This window comes from Nicotiana sylvestris, chromosome 6 (genome assembly GCF_000393655.2).
Source record: "Nicotiana sylvestris chromosome 6, ASM39365v2, whole genome shotgun sequence".
NCBI classification, from domain to species: Eukaryota; Viridiplantae; Streptophyta; class Magnoliopsida; order Solanales; family Solanaceae; genus Nicotiana; species Nicotiana sylvestris.
The window spans coordinates 191,832,232-191,857,673 of NC_091062.1; the positions used below are offsets into that span (position 1 = coordinate 191,832,232).

The 25,442-nt window shown below is 34.3% G+C and overlaps 5 protein-coding genes across 6 annotated transcripts; 2 read left to right on the forward strand and 3 right to left on the reverse strand.

Moving 5' to 3' along the window:
* The first annotated feature begins 2,100 nt into the window (after positions 1-2,100).
* On the forward strand, positions 2,101-6,607 carry LOC104240353 (calcium uniporter protein 5, mitochondrial-like). 2 transcript variants are annotated; one of them, XR_011400340.1, is made up of 3 exons: positions 2,101-2,796; positions 4,515-5,164; positions 6,019-6,607. XR_011400340.1 is itself a non-coding variant. In XM_009795190.2 (2 exons), exons 1-2 carry the CDS (start codon positions 2,362-2,364, stop codon positions 4,998-5,000), a joined length of 921 nt encoding a protein of 306 aa, XP_009793492.1. In that variant the 5' UTR covers positions 2,101-2,361; the 3' UTR covers positions 5,001-5,324. The 2 variants fall into 2 exon arrangements, 1 of the variants encoding a protein (XP_009793492.1); XM_009795190.2 differs by lacking the exon at positions 6,019-6,607 and having other exon boundaries at positions 4,515-5,324.
* On the reverse strand, positions 6,137-6,936 carry LOC104240354 (LOB domain-containing protein 4-like). Its single transcript, XM_070149771.1, has 2 exons — positions 6,630-6,936; positions 6,137-6,523 (listed from the first exon to the last, which is right to left on the reverse strand). The coding sequence occupies exons 1-2, from the start codon at positions 6,909-6,911 to the stop codon at positions 6,137-6,139; spliced, it is 669 nt and encodes a 222-aa protein (XP_070005872.1). The 5' UTR covers positions 6,912-6,936.
* Positions 6,937-9,446: 2,510 nt separating this feature from the next.
* On the forward strand, positions 9,447-11,497 carry LOC104240355 (large ribosomal subunit protein bL17c). Its single transcript, XM_009795192.2, has 2 exons — positions 9,447-9,736; positions 10,857-11,497. Exons 1-2 carry the CDS (start codon positions 9,529-9,531, stop codon positions 11,264-11,266), a joined length of 618 nt encoding a protein of 205 aa, XP_009793494.1. The 5' UTR covers positions 9,447-9,528; the 3' UTR covers positions 11,267-11,497.
* Positions 11,498-11,813: 316 nt separating this feature from the next.
* Positions 11,814-15,349, reverse strand: LOC104240357 (reticulon-like protein B2). Its single transcript, XM_009795193.2, has 6 exons — positions 15,142-15,349; positions 14,725-14,896; positions 14,196-14,376; positions 13,537-13,678; positions 13,371-13,440; positions 11,814-12,356 (listed from the first exon to the last, which is right to left on the reverse strand). The coding sequence occupies exons 2-6, from the start codon at positions 14,891-14,893 to the stop codon at positions 12,187-12,189; spliced, it is 732 nt and encodes a 243-aa protein (XP_009793495.1). The 5' UTR covers positions 14,894-14,896; positions 15,142-15,349; the 3' UTR covers positions 11,814-12,186.
* Positions 15,350-16,270: 921 nt separating this feature from the next.
* On the reverse strand, positions 16,271-21,212 carry LOC104240358 (cytochrome P450 714C2-like). Its single transcript, XM_009795194.2, has 5 exons — positions 20,881-21,212; positions 19,753-19,979; positions 18,993-19,240; positions 17,647-18,007; positions 16,271-16,852 (listed from the first exon to the last, which is right to left on the reverse strand). The coding sequence occupies exons 1-5, from the start codon at positions 21,134-21,136 to the stop codon at positions 16,427-16,429; spliced, it is 1,518 nt and encodes a 505-aa protein (XP_009793496.1). The 5' UTR covers positions 21,137-21,212; the 3' UTR covers positions 16,271-16,426.
* Between the last annotated feature and the right edge of the window lie 4,230 nt (positions 21,213-25,442).

Consider the following 25,442-nt stretch of genomic DNA (forward strand, 5'->3'; position numbering starts at 1 on the left):
AAGAAAATGAAGGGGTAAATCTTAGCTAAGTATAATAATCTCTGGAACAATGGGTATATAAGATGAACACATTGAATAATATTTCTGGATCTTGTGAAGATGAATGATCGAACATTAACGATACCAATCGTTTATGTAGACAAGTGTTACATTCAGTGTTTTTAGCTGGAAAAGCAAAAAAAAAAAAAAAAAAAAGCCCCCTACAAGGTTGTTTTTCCCGCTATATATAAGGGACAAACCCCTTCTAAGCCCTAAAAGACAAATTGTAGGGAATATTCGAAAGAATATTCCTAATGCCCCATATTGGATCTACACTACTGTAAAAGTTACGCAATCTCTGATCACTTATCTGTCGTCCTCCACAGGACGTCGAGCTACAAGGTCTCGTCATTTGTCGTATTCATCAATCGGTCGTGGTCGTCCAAATTTGAACCCATACAATCAGTACCGCACTATACATTATTGGCCTAAGGTCTTAATTACTTATCTGATTAAGCTACACATGCCAATTTTTTCAAGTTATGCAACAGAATATGAAGATGACACTCAAAGATGTGTCATAGAAGACGGTGGATAAGGAAGAGGAAGGCAGTCAAAATTACTATATTGTTAACAACTTAACATATAGTCATAGACCAACCAAGCACACCCTCGAGGAAGTTGAAAACCCCGTTTCGTGATTACATCTTTTTTCGGCGGTTTGTTACACAAATTTATTTTTAAAGAAAGCCACATTCCAAAATAGTAGAAAAAAATAGCTTTCTTTTTCGTTTGCAATTTTCACCTGGGACCCATTTGACCATAAATTTTGCCAAAATATATTTAGATTTTCTTTGACAAACACATGTTTGTTCAATCAAGTGATCAACCCACATTTTTTTTAGATAATTGGTTACAAGCAATTATCTTTTAAATAATACGATCACATGAATATTTTTACGCTGACATTATTGTAACTTAAACTCTTAAAAAAAAAATCACAAAGTTTCTGCGGTCAGTATGTTTTCTCCCATTTCTGGTCAACAAAGACATATCAAGGAAAGGCATGCCAACTATCCAGACAATAAGATTCTTATTTTATTTTATTTTATATAAAAGCAAACTTAATTAAATCAAGTGTATTAGCGTTATCTTATTCCTGCACATTTGCTATTGGATTCTTCATGATCGAGTAATTATTTAGTTTATTAATAAAATAAGGAGGGTCGTCTCTCTTTCTCCTCCTCGACACCAATCATCCTCTTTTTACGCGGAGTTAGGATTTAAAGTTTATGAGTTCCGAATTTGTCGTGGAATCTATAGCTCGTCTTTGTTACTGGGTTCGCAATTAAATATTTATACATATTTAGTGAATTTCTTGATAAAAATACAATGTCTAAAAAAAGTGACTGGGTTCGATCGAACCCACACCTAGTAGGCTCGCTCCGCCCCTGCTTTTATGTGGCACGAGTTTCTCTTTGGCCGTAATATTTTCACTTGTTTTTAGATATTTTGAATCGTTAATTATAGTGACTTATAATACTTGTTACATAGTTTTCAAATATATAAATTTTATTTCAAAAAATTTATAGATTTTTGTCTGAATTTGACTTTCGAAATTCGATCTCCATCACATAAATTGCGATAAAGGAAATAGCTAATTACAAAGTCAAATCTCTATGTATTTTAAAGTCATATATGTAAAGTAGTATTAGTACTACATAAATTTGATACCGAAAACTAATTAATCATATAATACAAAGTTTGGTATGACGATTAACTCGGGTTATATTTTGGAAAAATATTATTACATAGTTGCTCTGAAAATAATGGCCAAAAAATATATTTTGTGTATGCATATATATATATATATATATATATATATATATATATTTTATATATTTTATATATTTTTATAATTATTTAATATAAATAATTTTTAGCACGAGTTAAAAGTGATTTTTGCCTTTATATTTTCTTGTCCATCAAACCAAATTCTCTTTAGATGCAAAAATAAATTTAAAATTTATGAGTTCAATCACATTAATCCCATCCGAGTAAAAGCTTTAAGACCCAGGCCTTCCAAAAAAGAGACACTACCGTGTTAAATACGTGCCTCAAAACCCTACCCTACTCCGATTTACGCTCTCCTACCTCTTTCTTCTTCCTATACTATACTAATGTATAAAAACTAGGCCGGCCCATCAAAAATCAAAATCCCCACTTCTCTCTCTCATTGGTGGCTTTCGTTGCTCCGTTTCAACAGACCGTCATTCTCGTATTTATAAACCCTTCTCTTCTTTCCAAAAAATATCAAGATCAGCTCTTGAAATATATAAACGCTTTCACATTATTCTCAATTTTATTTTATGTATTAGCAAAATGTGGAGAACTTCGTTTAATTTATTGAAACGTACTGTTACATCAGCGTCTATCAGTTATGGGACAAGAACATTTCCCATTTCGGTTATGGAGTATCGATCCGGGTGTTTTTGCGGGTCGACCCGATTGATGGGTGGGTACTATTTCAGCTCAGTTTCAACAGGGAATGGAGAAAACAAGAATAATGTGAATAATGGGGATTTTATTACGCACGAGGAAGCTAAGAGGTTGATGAGATTGGTGAATGTTGAGGAGCTGAAGTGGAAATTAGGGATGGAGAATACTGAGGTTATTGGGTACAGTGAGCTGTTAAAAGCTTGTGAAAAAATGGGTGTGGCTAAAACGCGTGATGAGGCGGTTGGTTTTGCTAGAGTACTTGACGAAGCTGGTGTCATTTTGCTCTTCAGAGATAAAGTTTACCTTCATCCTGATAAGGTATTTTTATTATCCTGATTTATTTTTATCTTTGTGGATTTATTTTGATTTTTGTTGTTGCTGTTTTGGGATGTGGGGTAGTGTAAAAAGGTGTTTGATTGATGATTCTTGTCTAAGATTAACGTTGTCTAACTGTAATATCTGAAGATATCATGAAAAAGGAGAGATCTTTGGGGAATATTGATTTGGCGTTTGGTTTCATTGGCATCTAAGATGTGGGATAGGATACTGATTTTCCTTACTAATGCTTTTTATTTGTTTATGCATAATATTGGCATGTGGAGAGTTGAAATGGAGTAAGTGATCAATGAGGATTCATATAGCCAACCCCAACTTATTGGAACTGAGGCGTTGTTGTTGTTATTATTGTTGTTTTGGGAGGTGAGGTAGTGTAAAAAGGTGTTTAATTGACGATTAGCATGTAAGAATTAGATTGTATGGCTGTAATATCTAAAGAAAACACATGAAAAAGGAGAGATCTTTGGGGAATTATTGATTTGGCGTAAGGTTTCATTGGCTTCTGAAGCTGAAATATTTGTTTCCCTTTTGGGATTGGGAATGAGGTTGGTTTCTGTGAGGAGAAACTGTAACATATAAGGGGTAAAGAAACAAAACATACAACCATTGGCATCTGCTAATTATCAACAACCAACATGAAAAACAGCAGAGTTTCTCTGGCTTTGCTCAATTGTTCTGCTTTTTCTGCCTGCCTTCATTACGCGCTTATAATGAAGGCCTATATCCTAGGAGTAAGCTGTTAAACGGTTAATGAATGTTAATTACATCTGGAAAACGGCGTTACTAATTTGGGAAAATGGTGTCAATCAGATGATGTGAGGTTGTATCAGTTAGTGTGTTCCGATTAAGCATGGTTTCCTTATATCAGTCATATTTTTAGCGGTTAAAATTTCGCCAACCAGTGTGAATTCCTGTTTTTGATTTGAGAATTCATGAGACACAAAGAAAGGTGAGGGGCAGTCTGGCAGGGGGTTGGTGGTGGTGATTGGAGATTTATGATGTTTGATATGCTGGTTGTGTGCTGAAACTTATTGAATAAGCTTTCAGTAAGCAAGATTATTAGAATTGTGGAGAACAAACTCTCCTTAGTTTGGGCATTCTTTAACCACCTTATTGCGGACATTGTCTCATAGTACCCATAATTTGTTCGATTCTCAGTCCATTAGTTGGTGGTATAAAGATGCCTAGTTTTGCAGGGACATGTCATGTTTGAATTACTTACAACAACAACAACATACCCAGAATTAACCCACACCGTGCGGTCTGGGGAGGGTAGTGTGTACGCGGACCTTACCCCTACCTTGTGACGATAGAGAAGATGTTTCCAATAGACCTTCAGCTTGGGAAAGCATAAGCACCACATTAAAGATGCTTAGTTTTGCAGGGACATGTCATGTTTGAATTACTTATTTTTCTGAATATGCATAACAGCATGCAGTTACTTCTTTTCTAATTTTATGAGTGAGGGAGAAGTAGAAAATCTTGAAAGATTTCAACTTTGCTTTCTTTGATTAGAAATTTATTGCTTAATCTTGTTACCTGATAAAGTAAAAAATGTGTGAGTTTTAAATGCATACTTGGTGGTTTCTGAATATGGATTTGAGAGACATTTCTTAATAAATGTCCATTTCTAGCCAGCCCTCTTAAAAGCTTTATCACTATGGAAATCTCCAATTTTATTTTCTTCTTTTTTGTTTCAGGTAGTGGATGAAATTAGAAAGGCAGTTCCCCTAGCACTTCTACCCGATGATGACCCCACGATAGATGAACTAAAGATTCTGCAGGAGAAGATGAATAAAATTGATGAGCTTGCACATAAACAGGTGCGTCGCATTTTATGGACTGGGTTAGGAGCTGGCCTTTTGCAAGTCGGTCTCTTCTTCCGTCTAACGTTCTGGGAATTCTCTTGGGATGTGATGGAACCAATTGCTTTTTTCACAACTACTACTGGGATAGTAGTAGGTTATGCTTATTTCCTTGTTACTTCTAGAGACCCGTCATACCAAGATGTGTTGAAGAGGCTCTTCCTCTCAAGGCAGAGGAAGCTGATCAAGAAGTATAATTTTGATATTCAGAGGTTTGTGGAATTACAAAAGAAAATCAGAGTACCAGTAAGTAGTCAAGCTTCCATGAAACATCGGTTAGGGGTGGAGCTGGAAGCTGAGGATCTTTTACGCGGTCACTAAATCACATTGGTCTGATCATCCTCTCTTTGACCCTCACCTTCTCACATAATTATAACTTCACTAAACTTTTACCTTTCAACCAATGTAAGCCCTTCATTTTCTTAGCGGAGGGTGAATATCTCAGCTGTTGACAATTGTCCCTGATTTTACGTTGTAATTTGAAGGTTGTATTACTGAACTCTTCTCTTACAACATAGGCTTAGAAAGTAGTTCTAACCATTGCAATTCCTTCAAAGCTCCTACTCTGAAGTTGTTAGCCTCTCATATATTTTTGAAGTTGTAACTAGATACTGATGCTATATCAATGATTTTGAATTTTTGGTATTTCGAAAATAACCCCTGTCATTTATATAAAAAGTAGGCCAAAGACGATTTTACAAGTTCTTTTTGACTAGAATGCCAGGGCTTTACAAGCCCTTATTACAGGGCTTTCGCCATAGTTTAATTTTGTGGGAAATTGTTATCATACAGGTGTTAATTGAACTGTGTGCAGTATTGATGCTTGATATTGATGCTATATCAATGATCTTGAATGTATTGTTCTCTCCACGATAACATCAGTTAGTGATACTGACTACAATCCTGCTGGAAGGTTTTATTTGACTTGAGTGTCTAGGTCTTTTACAAGCACTTTGCGGAGACCTTTCTTTCATAGTTTCATTTTGTTGGAAATTGTCATCAGACAGTTAATTGATTTCAGTTTCGTGCAGTACAGATAGTGTATAATTTCATTAATCAGCTGCAGTTCGTGGGTTATTGACCTGCTCTACTGACCGGCTTTATAAAGTTTGTTCTGAAAAGCTTAGATTTTATGCACTGATTGTGTATATATACTTTCACTATCAGGGAAAATTGACCTACTACGATATATAACTCTTCATATTAAGCGAGGTATTATCACCTGGAAAATAGAGTGAGAACTTGCTATGATCTGTTGATTCTCCTATTAAATTGCACTGATAGTGTAAACAACTTTTTTGTGTTCAGTGTATGCTACTTAAAATCTTTTTTCATTCAGAGGTTCGAAGCATGAAGAAACTAGTATATCTGCAGCTTTGGTACATTGCCTTTACTAAATCCCAAGGTGTTGAATTGAAGGCAAATATTGACAGTCTTTTGTTGTCCATACAAGAAAACTATATGTCCAAGTAAGGCAGTGGAAGAACTTCAGTTCCTTGGAGACAGTAGTGATCTGCAGCTTCTGGAAGTAGAAGCAAGGCGTCCGAGGCATTAGCATATGCATTTTGCTCACTCGGCTTCTGGAAATGGAGAAACTCATGGTTCTCGGGGGTGAATGGAGAACCTTCAATCAGAGAGGGTAAGGATAAAGCATCGGATAACTGGGTTCTGAGAAACATTGCTTCAGCTAAAGCTTCGTTTAACTCGGATTGTAAGTGAAAGACATGTTTCTGGACGGCAGAAATGATGCCCACACAGCCATAAACTGGATCTCTGAGTCTTGCTGTAGCTTCATAAACCATGCTAATCACTGCATCTTCTCTATTATCCACTGGTATCTCCTGCTACAAATACGACAGATAATTTGAGACGGAGGGAGTATAAAGTTCAGAAGTCTTGTTCTTTTACACTTGAGCACTCTTGGCGTTGCATTATGATGTAAAGTTAAACATTATGGTACAAATCCAAACAGACAAAAATGCTCGGTGATTTCTTCTCATTTTTGGCTAACCTTTGCTTGGCAGAGTTATCAGGTAGTAGATAGCCATTAATTAAGAAAAAAGAAGTTAAAACTTTTGAACTACTTACTTGTAAAATTTTGCTGATATTGCTAGCACCAAAAATGCGATGAACAGCAATAAATTTTTGTGGTTCAGCAGTAGGAAAGTGAGGCAAGAAAATGCAATCCTGAGTGCAGCGTCTACGAAGAAACTTACATGCTGAACATGGCATATGTTTGTTCTTCTTGTTTGTTGAACCCATGAAAAACATTAATTTAAAGCAGTCTTTGGTATTTATTTTTGGTTGAAATTAAAGCAAATGAACTTAATTAACTGAGTATTTAAAGGCACAAAGTAAAACATGGGGTCTAGCAAATTACAAAAGGGGTCCAAGAAAATTAGCTGGAGAAAAGAAAAATCTTTAGACATCTTAATCGTAAGATATTGGAGGTTGTAATAACACTATTATTATCTCCCCTTGTCATTTTCATTGGGGAAAGTTCATTCAACAAAATGGAAACTACATCAATTGCTTTTAATCCCACTTCGTCACTAATATATCTTGAGTGTAACTTAGTGGGCATTTGGACATAAGAATTATGAAATTTCGAAAAACAAGTGTAAATGGTATTTGAAAATTAGAGCTGTGTTTGGACATGAATACAATTTGGAGATGTTTTTGAATTTTTGTGAGTGATTTGAAGAGAAAATTTTAAAAAATCATTTTTTTGGAGTTTTTCAAATTTCCGAAAAATTCTGAAATTCAACTTCAAGTGAAATTTGAAATTTTTATGGCCAAACACTGATTCTGAATAAAGTGAATTTTTGTTTTTGATAAAAAGTAAAAACAATTATGGCCAAACGGGCCCTTATATAAATGGATAGCGGAAAAAAAAAAATATAACTATCACCATTCAGGTCACATTTACTTGTATGACCTGATAGTGTGATCTTTTATACATTTAGTGTATATAAATTAACTCATACATTTTTCTACTTATTGTGTAGATAATTCGATGATTAAGAGCATAGTGATATTATAAAGTAGGACAAAAAAGCTTCACAACTGAGGGTCCATAATAATTAGGTGATGATATGATGATTAGTGGAGGTGACATTGACAATATATCCGAAAGACGTTTGAGACAATATATTTGACAAAACAAGATATGGCACTACTTCAGCTTACCGAGAATATAATCTTCAATAAAACTGTGTGAAAGTCCAGAATTAGTGAGTTAATACGTAGCCGAGAGTCTCTTCTAGTCGTACTAGTAGTATTAGTACTAGTCTTGTATTCTCCTATTCCTAGTTCCTTGTTGTTACACGATGTGTTATTATTATCGGTAGTTTTCGCACTTCTCTTATAGCTTCGCATTCCTAGATCTTTGTTATTACATGTTGTGCCATTTGCTTCCGTTGTCTTATTTCCTTGCCATTGTTATTGTTTGTTTATTGTGTCCTTTTTACTGTTCTTGAGCCAAGGGTCTATCGGAAACAACCTCTTTTCCTTCATAAGTTAAGAATAAGGTCTGCGTACACATTACCCTCTCCAAATTCCACGTATGAGATTTCACTGGGTTTGTTGTTGTTATTTGACAAAACAAGATTAATCGGGGGACGACCCCATTTCATCAGGGAATATATCGATCTTTCTTCCACTTTAATTTGAGTAATTAACTCTAGCTTTTTCGTAGAGAAATAGATTACATATATAGCACAAAAAGTTTCTATATATACACAATGGCAAACAATATGGACGTATTATCACAATTCGGCTTATACATAAGTTTGTATTTAGGGCAATGAGATTCTAAGACTTTATTTCTTTCTCAAATTGATGTTTACTTCGTATTACTTTTTAAGTAGAGTCAGATATGGAATCACTTGTATTATTTTGTATACTGGAGTATTATTTTTTCAAACTAATACTAGTAGATATTATTACTATATTATAAAGGCTGTGATAGAGCTAATCCACCGACAGTTTTATGCAGTATCCTTTGTTAAAATTGGCAAGCAACACCTTACCACCTTAAAAAGTTCGATATAATAAAGAGAAGACAATTTCTTCTAGTAAAATTAAATTGTTTTTAGAAAAGGAGTATGATATTCTTTTTGAGACAAACTAAAAAGAAAATTACAAGGCATTAATTGGAATAGAGGGAGTATATATATACATAAAAAAGAAATTTTTACCTAACTACATATTGTAATTTTTTCGTGAAGGATTATTCTATATGTGGCTTCGCCGCTACTACTCGTATAACCTTTTCTGGAGAACAATTAGAGAGAAAAATTTACACGCGAGAGAACGTATTGAAAATACAATGAAATAATTAAAAGTGTGTTCTCTCTAATCATATATACTTTAATAAGAGTTGATGAAGAAGTTGTAAATGCAAATTGAAGAGAATTTTGCCAGTCCAAATTAAGCAACTGAGAAAGCACAAAAAAAGTGTGAACTAGCTATTAATAAAGTAAATAAAAACCATGAACGATTATTTATAGTACGTTGAAATTGAAATAGAAAACAAAAAATATTAGGATGATTTTTTTCTATCCACATAAGTCATGATAGAGAGTTATGTACTAATAGAAAGGCATAGATACACGGAGAAATAGCTTGAGTGCATACAAATTTACGTTATTTTTTTCTTTAAAAAAATAAAATAAAAAAAAGAACCAAATAGACCGTAATCAAGTCAAAAAATAACAGAAGCAAAAGTAATAGGGGCGGAGGGAAAACATAGAGCAAAATTGAGGTACCAAAAATCACTTATCCATTCAGATAAACCCACAACTCATCCCGAAAACATAACCAGTGACCAAGAAAGCAAACCTCGGATATGGCTTCAGCTTCTACGACTTGGAGCATGTCTTGTCTGAAATCTGCACTTCCTTCAATTCAACCAATTTCGAGCTCTTCACTTCGATTCTCTTGTGGGCCATCCCCTTCTCGTCTCAGGATCTGCAAGCCCAAGTCCAGTTCCAGACTTCTACACTCCTTCGTCGGTCTTGCTCCCCTCCATCCACTCTTGTCCCTTTCTTCCCAGGGTAATTTTTTTTTATATACTATTGTGGAAAGAGATGTATTCATTATTTTGAATAATTCTTTTTCTTTTAAGAAAAAAAAAATCAACTGTGTATATATAGAGTTCAAGTCGAAGGCATTGGATTACTCATGCTGCTAGGGTGGAGCTACATGTATTGAAACTTTTTAATTCATAAATTGTTGAGCCCACCCCAATGTGTTTGTGACTGAGACTTAATTAGATGTCACTCCTATGCATAAAGCATCCCGCGTAGGGTCTGGGAAAGGGCCGCAACAAGGGAGTGTGACTGAGACTTAGTTATTGTTGTAGATGTAAATTGTTGAATTCATTTAACATAAGGAAGCTTCTAGTGTACGGACAAATCTGGCTGGAAATTTGCTTTATGTTGCAAGTTCTAATCTAAGATGCTGCATTCTTGCAATATTTGAATTGTATTAGAATTCTGGCTCCGCCATTGCCTGGTTATGTGTACAATTTTTTTTTGGTCTTATGTTAGTGTTTCTGAGTGGGTATTGGCATCCAATTGAAATTGCTGCATAGTGTATTAGTTTGTTTCCCATTGCATGTGAAGGCACAAAAGTTGACTCTTTTTCGTTTAAGGGAACCCAATTTATCTTATTTTGTGGAGTTGGAAGTAACGGCATAGCCATGTTTAATTGTTTACCCTTTGCTGAAAAACTATACTGTGCATATAGGTGAAAAATCTCAGACCCCGCGCATAGCGGGAGTTTAGTGCATCAGGTTGCCCTTTATTGAATCCACTAGACGCAAGAGATCATTTTTCTTTTGAATTACTTGATTAAAATTCCTGCCTCCGCCATTGGTTCGAAGGCACTCCCTTGATGCATTCGATCTATGGAACAGTACCAATTTGCGTAAAGGAGGCTTTCTTATCTTCGAAAATTACTTATTTTCTTAATTCTATTCTTGCCTTTGTAGAAGTTTATTTTACTTGGAGCTAGATATTGATTCTTCTTGTAAACCTGCATCTTCTTGATGCCTTTTCTAATGCAATTTACTTACCTTATCAAAAAAAAAAATTATTTTCCTATTTGCAGCTTTTGCATGTTTGAGTTGTATTGCTCTACCATTCTTACACCTTTAATATATCTATATTGCAGATTCAACAAGTTTTGAGCACTCATTCACCGTAATTGATAATGGCGGCCGAGTTTTTGCCATGAGACATGGTAGGAAGGTGCCCAAACTGAATAGACCTCCTGACCAGCGTCGGGCACTTTTGAGAGGTCTCACGACTCAACTCCTCAAGCATGGGCGTATAAAGACCACTAAAGCGAGGGCCAGGGCAGTTAGAAAATATGTTGACAAAATGATTACAATGGCAAAGGATGGTTCTCTTCATAAGAGAAGGCAAGCCCTTGGATTCATCTACGAGAAGCAGATAGTGCACGCATTGTTTGCTGAAGTCCCAGACAGATATGGGGAGAGGAACGGAGGATACACTAGGATAATAAGAACTCTACCGAGGCGAGGGGACAATGCACCAATGGCATACATCGAGCTTGTCTAGCAACTGAATATTCTTTTTCAAGGTTCTTTTTCGTTGCTTCTAAATTTTCTGATGTGAATTAAGAGATTTTTGTTAGTTTCCACCAAATTATTCCATCCCAATTTCCTGTATGCCATTCCATTTTAACTTGCAGGTCTACTGTGTTTATTTGGCTGATCACCTTTGATCTGTTTTATGCATTTAGTTGTCGATTACCCCATATTATATCAAATATTGTTGTTCTCATGGAAATTGCCGGTAGTCGTATTTGTTAGTGTAACAATTTTTTTACTCTATCTATGTATAGAAGTGAAACTCAACCAATAAACGTGTAAAAGAAAGGAATAGAACGGGTGGATAAATTAGCCAATATTGCAAGATGAAACTCAGTTTTGTAACATTTAGGACTGCTTACAACAACAATAACCCAGTAAAATCCCACAAGTGGGTTTGGGGAGGGTAGTGTGTACGCAAACCCTACCCCTACTCCGGAGGAGTAGAGGGGTTGTTTCCGATAGATCCTCGGCTCAAGAAGACGAAAAGAGACAATAGATCAGTAACAACAACAGAGACTAGAAAGATAATATTAGCATTGTAAGAACTAGAAAATAGATGGAAAAAGCAATAACAACTACCAGTGACAATGGCACGGTACTATGAAAATGGAAAAATAGTATGAACACAACATGAAGCACTAGCAGTCTAAGACAAAATACTATCAGACTAGCCTCACGCCCAGTACAAAGTAAAAAAACGCTCAACTACCTCCTAACTTTCAACCCTAATGTTCGACCTCCACACCTTCCTATCAAGGGTCATGTCCTCGGAAAGCTGAAGTCGCGCCATGTCCTGTCTCATGACCTCTCCCCAATACAAAAATAAGTTGAAGGCTGCATTGTATTCTTGAAGTGAAGCAATATCTGTCTGAGAGAAGAGTTTCATCAGTCCTGTTTAATGTCTTTAAGGAAAGGAATTGGTAGTTTCTTAAGAACTTTCTCATCCAATTGACTGTATTGTCTTCTGAGCTCTTTAATGGCCATTTCTCCATAGGCATCTACTTGATCATCATACTTCTCATAGAAAAATGGTACAGTCAACAGCATGACAATTACTGTCCAAAAAATGAACAATTGGTTATATTGGTAAATGACTATTGACAAACAATGTAAAACTGCAGTGTTTTAACTGCCTACTGTAATATAACAGTTGAATCTGTCATCTATATAACGTTAATTATAGATTGGAACACAGAGCGGTAAAAATGCTTTCAGCTACTGGATTTATAGCCTGTCTGGCCAAGCTTCTAAAATCAGCATATTTTGAGAAATGCTTTTATTTTAAAAAAAAAAAGTACTACTATTTTTCTCAAAATTAATTTTGGTGAGAAGCAATTTGTGTTTGACTAATTAATTTGAAAAGCACTTCTAAGAAGCAATTAGTGTTTGGCCAAGTTTTTAAAAATTGCGTCTAAGTGTATTTTTCTCAAAAGTGCTTTTCAGAGAAGTACTTGTTCCGCTTCTACTCAAAAGTACTTTTTTTTCCTTCTAAAATCATGGTCAAACACTTCAACTTTGAAAAAAAAAATATTTTTTAAATTAAAAAAAAAAAAAACATTGGCCTTGAAGAAACTTGGACAAACCGGCTATTAACCTATACCCAATAACATTGTATTTTAACCTGTTATCACAAGTTACATGCCTTATTTTCCAGTTTATTAATCTCATTTATTATGGGATGGCTACATGCAGTGGCGAAGTCAGGAATTTCATCTAGGGTGTTCAAACTTGAAAGAAGTAAAAGAAAATCTTCGATGAGGGTATTCAATATATTTTATATACCACTAAAATCTAATATTTTACCTATATATACTGTGTAATTTTTCGATGAAGGGTGGTCTGGGGCTACGTAGCTTCGCCCCTGGCTACATGTACTTATTTTTTAGGTGACCTGAATTTTACACTGTAGTGTTAAGTAAAAACTACACATGGGCATGCCCATATTGGGAGATAAGAAAAACAGGTAATACAAGGACCAAACCACTGCATTTCCACATAGCAGTGAGGAAATTTCATAAGTTAGGCTTCTGCAGCCAACAGAAACAAAATGAAGCGTATAGATAACTTACTGATGTATACAAGGGTCAGAAGATTGAACCACCTTCCAACAATGGAAACAATCCACAAGCCAAAAATTGCCTGCAGATGGACACATAATCATATGAACTTGTCACAATAGAAAATTTTCAAGAGTAAGGTAAAATTAACAAAGTTCAGGGTGTGGGAAATTGGTACATAAAGAAACTTCTTCAAATCATTTCCAGATGCTACTTCCCGAAAAATACCAAATGCACAGGTGAATTGATCCCTCAGCAGGAGAGCCACTTGCGTCCACAGTTCTTCTGGCAATTCAATCTTTGGAAACTCTATTAAACTCCTGCCATGAAATTTAGTTTTGTAGTAACAATTAACCAGAAGACTCTTAAGTTATACTCATCGGCGATATAAATAATTTTTTACACTATTAGGTCACTCCAAGAATATTTACATGTAAACCTCCTTAAAATGTAGGGCTCGACTAACGCTGCTCTAGCACAAGCGTAAGCAGCTGTAGGTGCCACTGCACGTGCTCTAGGCTGGGATCTAGCCTTGCCCTGGCCCCTACCATTGGTAACGGCTACAACCTAGGGCTGCGGCTCCTGCTCAATTATGGCTGAATATTAGGGCCGCCGGCCAAACTGCTTCGCTGAAGACAATGACGGCGGCGACAGTTGTCACGAACCAAAATTACACGTAGTCGTGATGGCTCATGCCATAGTGACCCAAGTGTAAAAAAATCTTTTTTTGACGATGTATATAACTTAAACTCATTAATTGGGAGGCAATTGAAAAACTGAAAGTAGCAGCATAAAGCAAAGTGAGAACTGTAATTAGGCAAAGGGAAGTGAACTAACTTGTTGACAAAGAGGGAGAGATTGGACCAAAAGAACAAGATGGCCAAGGAAACTATGAGTGAATGGCAAATAAAAGTGAGCAAATGATAACCAATCCACTCGAACAGAAACCATATGATAGTTGCACCAGCAAATAATCCTCCTGATATCTGCTTGTTCCTCCACAGTAAAATATCAGCCACTGATCCATTCATTTCAGCATCAGTAACAGTTAATCAGTTACTTAAGGGAACTCAAGAATGACCAAAAAAGTAGAGTCTTTAACCCAAATGGTCCCTTAAGTTTGGGGGCAAGTGTTATTTCGTCCTTACTATAGTACTCGTAACATGCATGATCCTTTAAGTTTGCAAAAGTTGAGCACTTCTAGTTCAGCAGGCGAAACTTAAAGGATCATATATATGCTCGAGAATCGAGATAATATAATAAGGGAAAAAATAGACCCACCCTCAAACTTTAAAAGACCATTGAAATTGAAAACTCAATAATGGACATGACTCACAAGAATTAATTAGAAGTTGAGGAAACGTACGTTTGCCACCACCTAGAGCAGCGTGAAGAGATTTATGACGGCCAAAGAGGTGAAACTTCTTGTGTACAGGGCGTCTAAAGTCATTTTCATCTGTTGATGATGACGAAGAAGAATCATTGCGACCAAGGTTGGCCTTTTGCTTTTTCTCCACCGAAGATTCTGAAACCATTTCCTCCACGAAACAACGACAAAAAAAAAAAGTTCAATGGACATGCATGCAAAGATGCATGCGGTTATCCAGGTAAAGCGAATTCAAGATTTATAGTGACTTTAGAATAAGTGTGATCTAATTATCTATACTATCTTTTTTTTTGTACATAGTTCTAACTAATTAAAAGCAATAGTATTCAGTTGAACCCACATAAACTATCATAGATTCGAAACTCCAAGTATAGAAAAAAATAAAAATGATCTTACTGTGTATGAGGTCGAAGTGACAACAATTGGGTCCCTGTATCTTGATCAATTTGCTTCTTTTTTGATACTATGTATTTTTGTTCGTTCTACTTTACTATAGCAGTTTTGGATCTGCCGTTTGTTTTTGTGTTGTGTTGAAAAGTGAAGATTGCAGTTAGGGTTTCTCCTTAATTCGTTTGTTGTTTTTTCTCTATCTACCATACCACAGTGTAATACGTTAGCAATTCAACTCTTGTTTTTAGACTGTTACTGAATCATTCAAAGAGTCTAACTAACTGAGAGCCAAAGGGTGCTTCAAAAGCGCACAATAACCATATGTAATCCATCTTTTCCGCAAAACTCTGAACTCCCTCTCTTTCCTAGTGCTTTAATACTTATTTGAGGCCCAAAAAAAATTATTGAAGTTTACAATTTTGTTTGGTAGAAACTTACCCCATCATGCCCTAGGGGTGCGGCTATTCGCGAACCCTGCGTGAATACGAGATACACCGGGCTTCACTTGAAAAACATACCCTATCCGGTGAACAATCTCTTATGTATACTTATGTATTATAGCTCAAATGTCTAAATTGGTGATTATAATTGATCATTTGATGTTTACAACAATCTCTATATGGCTGGGTAAATGTTGCCGAAATATTGAGAAATTCATTGTTTATACCTTTGATATATATATATATATATATATATATATATATGTTTTACCAAATATGCTCTATTATACAAATTAAATTAAATTCCCGTGTTCTAGGAATCAACAACCCTCTGGCATTTAAAATTGATCTTGGTATAAAGTGATAAAATTGATTCATATACTTAGACTATTAAGCGAGAGAAAACCTGACTCGGATACCATTGTCATTAAATTAAATAATTTTACATTCAACTCCATACATGTATTTGCTAGCATTACAATAGACAGCCATGACCGTGGTTCTTTAGTATATACTGTGATAAAATTGATGCGACTTGCATTTATTTACTGAAACCATGTAAAAATATGTAGAATGACATAAGAAAAAAAACTCAATATTCTTTTTATTATTATTTTATTTTGCACCAAAACTTATACATAGCTATATTGTTGCATAAATACGCACAATAAAAAAAAACTAATGGAAAATTAGTATCCGAGCTCCACTTTTTCTTAAAAAAAGTTATTGCATCGAGGGAGAGGATGGAGAAAGGGGGAGAGAATGTGAGGTTTGAACCCTCCACCTCAACTGTGAAAGACAGAAAGTTCACCAAGTGAGCTAAAACTCAATCAAATCCGAGCTCCATTTGATCACAGCTTCTTCACTGATAGATACACACCATTTCCAGGCTCAATAACCAAATTCAGAGCAGGAGAATGAATATATTTTGGGGAAATAGAGAAAGAAAATTTGGTCAAAATTAAAGAAATGAGTATTTTAAGTTCCATCATAGCCAAATTTTGTCCCAAACACACCCTTGGTCCAACACCAAAAGGCATATAAACATGTGGAAATTTACATGCACCTTTAATTCCATTTGCAAATCTTTCTGGATTAAATTTGTAAGAATCTTTTCCCCATATTTTTGGATCAGTGTGTAATTTTGTCACTATTGTCCAAATATTGACCCCCTTAGGCACATTAATACCTCCAAATTTAATTTCCTTTAAGGCTTCCCTTGATACCACTGCTACTGGTGGATAAAGACGCAATGATTCGTTAATAGCCATTGTTAACTGCAAAATCAGGTTAAAAACTAACATGTGTTAATCAATATAATATTGCAATTTATTTAATTTTAACATTAATTAGAAAGTTAAAAATTAAAGGTTTTGGAGTAATAATGATGGGTTAATTTTACAGTAGAAGTGACACCATGTAGTCACTCTAAAGGGTTATCATTTAGGAATTAGCCAATGTATCTTGAATTTCAATTTTTCAGTTTAATTTTTCAGGACACAAAGTCTTGAATTGTCGTGAAATTAATTTTTTTAGTTTAAAGCTTTATGACAAAATAAATAGTGGCTAATCTTCCCTAATTTTACGGGTACATCTATAGCCGTGAACTAAAATTCTATTGCAGCAATGTCATAAAACTAAATATATTAACCACAAAAAGAACAACAATTTTTCCTATATTTTGCATAAAATGAAATCGCCAAAAATTCATCAACTTTGGAGCCGAAAATGCCATTTATATAATAAGTTTTGTTACCGGATTGATAAATTTCTAGCTATTTAATTTTATGCGTAATATAGTTACAACTGATGTATTTTTAAAATTGTGAAATATAGTTTTGAATTTATTTTGCAAAAAACTTTTAATTCAATGATCATTTATGAAACTAACCCTTATAAGTACCTAGGGACGGATCTACCACGTATCTTATGGGTTCACGTGAATTCATTCATTCTTTCCAGCCTAAATTCATAAATTAAATATTTTACTGTGAATTCAGTTATTATTGTATATTAACTTGAGATTAAGAAATTAATAAACTTCAAATCCTCAATCTGTCACTGTAAATACCTGTTTCATCTTTCGAATCATGTCAGCATCAGGAATTCGACCCATACAAATTTGTAGGACCTCAGCACGAATACGTTGTTGCCAATTTGGATTTGCAGCCAAAAGCATGAGACACCATGTAGCTGCAACAGCAGTGGTTTCATAACCAGCCAAGTATATGTTTTTGCAATTATCAACTATGAAATGATCAATGAATGCATCATTGCTAATTTGTTCACTGTTTCTGGCTCCTTCAATAACCATTTGTAGTAAATCTTTTTCAGATCCAGCTTCCCTTCTTTCCTTCACTATTTTCAAGATTAATTCTTTGATTTCTTTCTCTAAGGTCCATGTCTCCCTGTTGTTCTTGGTAGGAAGATACCTGTTCCATCCAAGAAAGGAGCTTGAGTAAATGTTATATAGTCACGGAAATTTTTTAGGCGATTCAGGTCCGGGGCACGGGCCGACGGCGGAAGGCGAGGGCTATAGCTCACGAAAATATGGGAATCGGGCGGAATTCTAGTTTTATGGCCATAAAATGCCAAAAAATGAGGAACGGCCATGGCTGGATGGGTTTGATCCCTGTGAGGCTAGATTATTAGGCATTGATTTTGTCTGTGATGCTTTAGAGAAGGTTAAAGTTATTCAGGAACAACTTCGTTCAGCTCAGTCCAAGTAAGTGGTGGCAAAATTTATCTATTTTTTAGTTACCCGTTGAATTTGTCCAAGTTTAAACGGGTTGGATTATGACCGGTTTGTTGGCTTGACCCGGAAATGAGCCATCAAACTATTAGGTCAAAATAGATCAAATAGTGTAACACGTGAGTTAAATTGAAACTCAAATCCAAACATACAAAATAAAATTTCGAGAATATTGAAAAGTATGTAAATTTAAGAGAATTTAAATTCATAATTTAGGCAAAACACATTTTGAGTTCGTGTTGGGTGGTTGGGTTATGACAATTATAAATTTGAACAATATAATTTTGATCTGACGTAGCCAGCCAGTTTGCCACCTTTAATGTTTTAAAAACTACTCACCAACTGTTAGAGCCAGAATTTTCATCAGGGGAATTCAATATATAAAGAAATAAAAAATCGAATAAGCCAAGAAGATTCAACCTCTACTATATATACGTAAAAAATATTTTTTAACCTTGTATATATTGTAAATTTTCCGGCGAAGGGGGTTTTGAACTCCCTCCCGCCACCCTAGTTCCGCCCCTACTCACCAATCAAATTTTTAGCATATCATTACCGACGAAAAATTAGACATGGTTAGTGAGAATTCTTATAGCTAACCTCAACTTGCGTGAACTTGATGCATGGTTATATTATATATGTATCAATATAGGTGAAAAATGTACCTTATGCCTGGAATTCCAGTAGTCAGGACCCTTTTGGAAGCAGCTTCCTGGAGAGCTCTGAGCTTAAAGAAAATCTCTTTTCCTTTTGAAAAATTGCTTCCAAAACATGCTTTAGAAATTACATCTCCAGAAAAACTTCTCATGTCCGGATCAATTTTGATGTCACCAATCCCACCTTGAGCTTCAATTTGATTATTCCATGTACTTAACAATGTTAATGCAGAATCTTGTATTAAATTTATCATTCCCTGCACAACTCAAAAAGGCATAAATATCAATAACTTTGTCGATAAATATAGAGTTGAATCGCCTGCTACAACGTGTTAAAATTGTCATTACACTATGGAATATGGATTGTGGGTGGCAAACGGGAGGGCCGGTCGAGGCAGGTTAAAACGGATAATGCAAAAAATGGATAAATTATCTGACCCGACTCATATTTAATTCGAATAGAAAATGTATTAACCGGCGGAGGGAAACCATGTTATTCATAGCTTTTTGAATATGATCACTTTTGGGAAAATTACTAATCTTGAGGAACCCTAATTTGAGGCTTTATAAATGTAAAAGTTAAACCCATTAGTTATCCATTGGTGATACATTCTCCAAGTGGATAATATGGTTCGTATTTATATTTGACCAGTTTTTAAAAAATTTATTATCCAATCAATTTTTAGTGGATAATATGGATAGATAACTGTTTCTTTTTATCCATATTGACACCACTACTATGGATCCATATAATTTAAATACTTTTTACCTTAACTTTTTCCAAATATAACTCAGGAGCAAGAATCTTTCTTTGATGTGCCCAAAAAGGTCCATTTGAAGTTAGGATTCCATTGCCTAGCAAAGGACCCCTCTCTTTAGCTTGATAGGTTGGCTTACCCAAGTCAAGGGATGTGCAAGTAGTAATCTCTCTTACCATTTCTGGTTGTGTCACATGCATTATTAGTGTGTTGCCAAGAGAAAACATGAATACATCACCTGCTCAATGCTCATCCAAAAAAAAAAAAAAAAAAATCAAGATTATAAAACAATAATTCCTGATATAGCAGAGAATCAAGAAAGTTGTGTTTTCATGAACACCACATTGAATGACATGATTAAATAAATATAAGTGTGTTTTCTCTCGATTTAAACTTCCGAGTGAGACAATGATACAATGACAAAGCCAAGAATTTCCCCAAAGGTGTTCAAACTTGAAAGAAGTAAAAAAATTCCCTGACAAACGGTGTTTCATATAAGTTATATACCTCTAAAACTTAATATTTTATCTATATAGACAGTGTAATATTTTGATGAAGGATGGTCAATTGACCACCCTTTAAGACATGTAGTTTTGTCCCTAAAGGGAGATGCTCACATGATTCAGTATGACACATAGTAGACATGGTATCTTGGTTTTAGTTTTCTAAATCTATTGTCTTGCTATTGCTTGCTATCAGTGCTTCTTCCGTCTTTTATTTAGCCGAGAGTCTATCGGAAATAGTCTCTCTGCCCTTCCAGGGTAGGGGTAAGGCTGTGTACATCCCACCCTCCTCAGACCCCACTTGTGGGATTACACTAGGTTGTTATTATTATCGTTGTTGTTGTTGTACGTCCATTATCAAAAAGAAATTTTACTTGTGATAGGCATGTCGAAGACATAATTAACTAAATAAAAGTATTTTTTGTTTAATAATTTAAACTTTCACATGAAATCGCGCTAATTCTATATGGCACTAGTGCGTAAATAGGTTTTAGTTTCAGAGTCTCATCACCACAATATCAAAATGAACTAGCTCGTTTGCATGTTGAAGATATAATTAAGTAAACAGAAGAAATATACTCTCTCATTTCCACCAGCTTAAAAATTTAGAAGAGACGATTACATAATTTAACATACCGTATTGTTTGTGCCATTGATCAAAGAAAGGCAGAAGAGCTGCTCCACAGTTATGGGAGTCTAAATCTCCATTGAAAGCAGCAGCCTTACGTGATTTTTTGATATCCAATATGTTTCCAAGAAGAAAAGTTGGCTGAGGTCCAAATATCCCCTGATTTCTGAGGGCTGATTGGAGTCTTCTTGGCTTTGTTAAAAGTGAATTGTAAAAATGAAAAAGCAACCCAAATAAACACACTAATGCAACTAATAACAACATTTTTGGATTTATATTGGCTCAATCACTTCTCTTCTTTCTTTTGTTGTTGTTGTTATTCTGTTTTAGTTGTGTTTTGGAGGAGTGTGCTGGTTGTTTGCCTTGTATTTAGGCAGGAAGCTTTTTATATGGAAATATTGGAATGGAAAAATATGCTAGAAGTCAAACCCCATAGACTAGGAAAAAGTTAATTGGTTTGTGCTTCAACTACCATAACTGAGTCAAAATAGAAGAAAAAAAAATATGGATAAGTGGATGCTTGAAGAATCAACCATGGGCCCTCTACCCTTAAAGAGGTATCGATCCGCGACTTCAGAGTCATGAAAATGAAAAAACTCTTGGTAAGGAATATTTCCCCAAACTTTTGATAGGAAGTGATTCACCCTTTAATAGGCTATAAGTGGCGTAAATATGAATTAATTGGTTGAGTGTGATGGAATAGATGATGATTTTTCTACCCTTAACTAGAGGTCTTGTTTTCGACTGCAAAAACCTCTAGTACTGAGCACTTCCCTTTAGTGGGTCATACGTGCTCAATATCTGAATTGGTCGGGCGAATAAATACCCAAATACCATATTGGTTATTTTTTAAAATTGGAAAGAATCAATCGTAAGACACAATTCTATTTTTTTCTTTTCTTTTCTTGTTGTTATTTTTAACTTAGAATTTGAAAAACAGATCCAAATTTGAGAAAGAAAAAAGAAGAAACTTCTTGGAGACATAGTGATAAGATAGTGTGTGCTTTGAAAAAGAAAAAAAGGTTAGTGTATAAGATGACCTGGAAAGGTGAAAGAGAAGAAACCATTTGGGATCAACACATGATATTCTAAATCTTTAAATGAAAAATTTCTATACATTTTCTTCTACTTGATTACTTGTTATATTCTAAATCACTAAGAAAAACTAAAAATATGATTATGATTATCACTTATGCACCTTGGAAAACTTGTCATAATGGGAATCAATGGTATACAACCTGTCTAGACCTCATTGTCTTAGAATTCCGGCATAGTCATTACATAAAATGACTTTGTCTTAAATATTTAGGTGAATTAATAGAAAGAAAAAAATTGGACAATCCCCACTTAGCCTCTGTTTTTAATCAAGTTAGTTTCCACTTAACTTACACTGCTTATTGTGCACCATTAGGACTTTTCAGTTTACCAGTCGATCAAGTAGGCAATTACCACTAGCACAGGTTGGGTTACCATTTTTAACCATTTAACTTATTAGGCCGAGCTTTTTCTTTATTGGTGAAATATACATCGTAATTGGGATATGTTTGATATAACAGAAGTCATTTTTTAGGAAAGTATTTCACATGAGCAAATCATGTTTTAGTGTTTAGTCGACAGAAGTTATTTTCAAAAAAAAAAAAAAAATATCTACTCACAAACCAAGCACCAAAAAAATATTTTTGACAAAAATATTATTTAAAGAGAGAGTAATAATAGTTTTAACATTTCTTGACTTATTGCAACTTCGAAGTATAGAGAGTTCTACCAAATTACTGCCATCCTCCTCCATCAAAAGAATTGAATGTGCGTTACAGCGTTAAAACACAATTATCCAATTAAGCCGGCACAATTGGCAGATTGCGCCAGTAATTAGTCACTAAGCTGAAACTAATTAATCAATGACCTTTTCTTTTTGATAAAGAAGAAAATGGTTCTATGGGAAGTGGAGAAGAAAAAAGAAGTCTTTAAATATTAGTCCACATATTTCTTATGAAAATGTCCATCCTTGGATATGATAATTATATTGGATTTACACTTCTATATGTTTGTGTATTTATCATTAATAAACTTGTGCCTAGTTTATAAAATCGAAATATTCCTTAAATTGATTTTGTTTGCTAATTTTATTCGAAACTGTTCCCGAAGTAGTTAAAAGTATGTTCATTATATCTTTTACAACTTTATAAAACTATATAGGTATATATAACCGTTTTACGTTTAAGGTAAATGCTTACATCCCTTATCTCAAAATATTTTTCACTTTCAAAAATATAATTTTGGGCTGTTTTTGATTTTTTGTGAGTAATCTGAAGTAAAAAATTTGGAAAATAATTTTTTGCAGTTTTTCGAATTTTCAAAAAATTCTGAAATTCATCTTCAAGTGAAAATAAAAAATTTCATGGCCAAACGTTGATTTCGAAAAAAAAAAAGCAAAAAGAAATTCAAAAAAGGAAAAAAAATTTATGCCCAAACGGGCTCCTAGTGTGTAAGTTCTCTTATGGAAGTTAATTCAGTTTATTTGGTTTGTAAGATCTCACAGAATCATCACTTTTTATCTTTGTTTGCTGCCGTAAGAAACCACCACCTTGACATTTTAGTAGAATTAGCATGTTTACTTGGGATTTCCGGTAAATTTTGTTAAGGTTTTCAACCATATAGTTCAGTAAATTTAAAATCTAAAAGATTAATTTAGTAACTTTTATTAAAAAGAACCGTAAGTTAGATGATTATTTGAAAAATTATGTTACCTTTGCCCTTTGAATTGGAACAAACAATCCGCAAAGGCTTTAGAAGAATTAATCCAAATAGCCATACACCCAACCGTTTAACTAAAAATAGCCTGTGACGATATAATATATGTATAATTTATGTATTATATATGTATAATTATATATAATCAATGTATAAATTATGTATATGGCTAAAAAAAGTCCCAAGACTTTACTCTGAAAGCCCAAGTCATACAAATCCATCGAAGAAGCCCGCGATAAATATGATCTATTTTGGGATTTTTACCTAGCTATACTGTAGTAGAAACTTATTTACCTATGTTCTTTATGGTTTGTAGTTTTTAATAAGTATTTAGATTTTTCTTATAAATGATATACATTTCTCATTAAAAGGCTCATATCCCATTGATAGTGCCTTCAATTAAGATATTCAGCCTTTCCTTTCTTTCCCTCTCCTCTTCTCTCTCCTTTTTTTTTACATCAAAATCTCTTAATCTACTCCCACAATCTCCATCTTCTCTCTTCTCATCATTTTCGACAACTTTATATCATTAAAAAATCGTCAACTGCATCGTTCTTTTGCTAGGAGATTGGACAATACTGAGAATGAAGAAAATATTTGGGAATTGCATGATAATTGTATCATAATTGTATTTGAATTGTATCGGATACATAAATACCTAAAACATAATTGTATCATACTTGCATCACAATTGTATCTAACTTGTATATGGTACGTTAATACCAAAAATAATACCTGATAAAATATTAATAAACTAATATACAATTATCATATATTTGTGATACAGACTGTGAAATTCGTCACGAACTTGCAACTCCTTGTAGCAATATACAATGAATATACAATTATCATATATTTGTAATACAATTCCTTCAACAATAATGATATATACAATTATATTACAATCGAGATACATTTCTGAAAAATTGTGAAACAATTATGATCTTCATCTTATTCAAGTTTTAATCACAACTCTACACTAAAAATCTAATATAATCATATTATAATTGTATTAGTATCACATCAAGTATTGTTTTAGGTATAAAAAAAGAGATTTTGGGTGATTATTAAGAAATAGAGAAAATATTTTTGACATCCTTTGGAAAAGAAACAGAATCTTAAATGTAAGGGGGGTTATTGGAAATGGGGGTGGGTGTCATATAACTTACAGGCTAAAATTAAGGGATCTTGAATTTTTTTTTCTTCTTTTTTATGGTTTTGTATATAACTTTTTTTTTGGTAATTAACTTTCTTTTGTATTAATCACCAAAGAAGAATTGTACAAATCCGTAGTCAAGCTAACTCAGCTGACTATCTCAAAGTTTAAAAGCAAACATAGCATACCTATTTACACATATCACTAATGAATCTACTTTGTTCCTAGATAAAATTGATGTATATAACTCTTAGCTCGAGTAGCTACTCTAACATTGCAAATATATGTTATCTCATTTGCAAGAACATCACTGCCTTGATATATTTGGTCAAATATACGTGTATTTCTTTCTATCCAAACTGCATATGAGGTCTCAGCATATATCATTCTGAAGATGCAAGCGTTATTGGACTTCCATTTTCCTTGCTTGATGATCTATTGAAGGTGTTGATCCCAGCAGGTGGTGATCATTTGTACACTTTGAATCCACTTCATGACTTTCTTCCATAGTTTTATAGTATATGGACATTGCACAAAGAGGTTCTCCCTTGATTTATCCTGACCTTGACACATAACACATTGAGGGATGACATTTAAACCCAACTGGCTAGACTATCTTTAGTAGGCCGTCTTCCATGGAGCAACAACCACATGGTAATGACT

Bases quoted from the DNA above. Each gene is read 5' to 3' on its own strand.
- LOC104240353 (XM_009795190.2), top strand. From the start codon at position 2,362: ATGTGGAGAACTTCGTTTAATTTATTGAAACGTACTGTTACATCAGCG. The intron at 2,797-4,514 runs GTATTTTTATTA...TTTTTGTTTCAG, and splicing joins TTTACCTTCATCCTGATAAG to GTAGTGGATGAAATTAGAAA.
- LOC104240354 (XM_070149771.1), bottom strand. From the start codon at position 6,911: ATGCCATGTTCAGCATGTAAGTTTCTTCGTAGACGCTGCACTCAGGAT. The intron at 6,524-6,629 runs GTTTAACTTTAC...TCGTATTTGTAG, and splicing joins GTTTGGATTTGTACCATAAT to CAGGAGATACCAGTGGATAA.
- LOC104240355 (XM_009795192.2), top strand. From the start codon at position 9,529: ATGGCTTCAGCTTCTACGACTTGGAGCATGTCTTGTCTGAAATCTGCA. The intron at 9,737-10,856 runs GTAATTTTTTTT...TCTATATTGCAG, and splicing joins CTTGTCCCTTTCTTCCCAGG to ATTCAACAAGTTTTGAGCAC.
- LOC104240357 (XM_009795193.2), bottom strand. From the start codon at position 14,893: ATGGTTTCAGAATCTTCGGTGGAGAAAAAGCAAAAGGCCAACCTTGGT. The intron at 14,377-14,724 runs GTACGTTTCCTC...TGAATGGATCAG, and splicing joins TGCTCTAGGTGGTGGCAAAC to TGGCTGATATTTTACTGTGG. The intron at 13,441-13,536 runs GTACCAATTTCC...GTCCATCTGCAG, and splicing joins ATTTGAAGAAGTTTCTTTAT to GCAATTTTTGGCTTGTGGAT.
- LOC104240358 (XM_009795194.2), bottom strand. From the start codon at position 21,136: ATGTTGTTATTAGTTGCATTAGTGTGTTTATTTGGGTTGCTTTTTCAT. The intron at 19,980-20,880 runs GTATGTTAAATT...AGCATTGAGCAG, and splicing joins TCAATGGCACAAACAATACG to GTGATGTATTCATGTTTTCT. The intron at 18,008-18,992 runs GTACATTTTTCA...TGGATGGAACAG, and splicing joins ACTGGAATTCCAGGCATAAG to GTATCTTCCTACCAAGAACA.